The sequence below is a fragment of the Apaloderma vittatum genome, unplaced genomic scaffold (genome assembly GCF_000703405.1).
Source record: "Apaloderma vittatum isolate BGI_N311 unplaced genomic scaffold, ASM70340v1 scaffold29570, whole genome shotgun sequence".
NCBI classification, from domain to species: Eukaryota; Metazoa; Chordata; class Aves; order Trogoniformes; family Trogonidae; genus Apaloderma; species Apaloderma vittatum.
The window spans coordinates 1,444-2,790 of record NW_009696713.1 but is presented as its reverse complement, the minus strand read 5'-3'; the positions used below and the strand labels follow the sequence as shown (position 1 = coordinate 2,790).

General features: G+C 58.9%; 1 protein-coding gene across 1 annotated transcript in view; it reads right to left on the bottom strand.

Moving 5' to 3' along the window:
- Window positions 1–1,232, bottom strand: part of ZNF395 (zinc finger protein 395) — a gene marked incomplete at its 5' end in the record, with an annotated part of 2,665 nt that extends 1,433 nt beyond the window's left edge. Inside the window, 2 exons of the mRNA XM_009876079.1 lie at window positions 114–384; window positions 1,132–1,232. Of these exons, the coding sequence (XP_009874381.1) occupies window positions 114–384; window positions 1,132–1,232 (372 nt within the window). The remainder of the gene's footprint in view (window positions 1–113; window positions 385–1,131) is intronic.
- Between the last annotated feature and the right edge of the window lie 115 nt (window positions 1,233–1,347).

The window sequence follows — 1,347 nt, the reverse complement described above, 5'->3', positions numbered from 1 at the left end:
GCAATGAAACATCCCGGCTTCCACAGGGCCTCGCGGAGAAAAACCGGATCACGACCTGCCCTTCGGCAAGATTTTGGAAGGCGAGCCGTCCTCGGGAGATGCCAACGGCTCACCTGGTAGGCGTGATCAGCCTGGATGTGCCAAAAGGAGCTGGGGGCAGACTGGCTACGGGCGCTGCAGGCCAGGGCGGGCTCCAGCACCGGCTGCTCCACGAGCAGCGCCTCCGGCTTCGCCAGGGCTTGCTGGATGATGATGGGGGCAGACGCGGACGTGGGGCTGGTGGCGGTGGCAGGGGCCACCTCCGGCATCGGCTCTTCCTTCACCTGCACTTCGGTGTAGTAGAAATCCTCCTCCCGTTTCCGCTGGTCAGAGTCTGCGCCGTCCCTGCCGGGGAGGAAAGGGGGACACCAGTGAAAAGGCGGTTGTGTTTCCATCGAGGCGAGCAGCCGCCAGACTTCCCTGGGGGAGAGCAATCTCACCCTCCTGGGCAGAGCAGCTCTACTCCTGGGCTCCAAAGCATCGCGTCGGCCTCAATCAGCAACAGCCACTGCCTCTGCAGCAGCGCTTTGCACTTCCAAGGAAGATCAATACCTCTTCCATGGCCTTTAAAAACACTGGCACGTTGATCGGGTGCCACTGAAAACCCCTCGCTCGTTTCTAACCGAGTTCATTTAGCACAGCTGCGATCCAAGCCCTGTGGCTCACGCAGCACGAAACAGCCCCCGGAGTCTTTTTTTATTATTATTTTCCCAGTGCATTTATCCGGCACTGGATGGCAGTCCAGCGCTGCCCACCACACCACAGCCCTTCTGTCCTCGAAGCGTTCACGTTTGCAAGGGAGAGAAAAAAAAACACATACTGGAAAACGTGGATACAAAAGCATGAGAAAACAGAGGCTGGGGTGGGAAGTGCAACGAGGCCACAGGAGGAGAGCAGAGCTAAGCTGATCCCCACACCCTCAGCACTTTGTATTTTGGGGGGGAATTCCCAGGAGATGAGGACAAAGCAAAGCAAGATGCTAAAGGGGTGGCCGCCGCCAGGCTGGCATATGGGGATTACAAATTATGCAGCAGCAGGGCACGTGGCCTTGGGGGTCAGGCGGGGTTTGAGGAGGGGAAATCTTTGCCTTACCCGAGGTGTTGGGTCTTGACGTGCCGCTTGATGCCAACGATGGAGCGCAGAACCTTGCCGCAGCTCGGCCACAGGCACTTGTACATCACCTTCACCGAGTTCTGGTGGAAAGATGGCTTGTGTCCCCCCCTGCCCAGTGGCAGCGTCCCCTCTGCAGGGCACTGGGTTAGCTTGAGCCACCCCACCAGCGTTAGCACAACTGCCTCCTCACAGCCC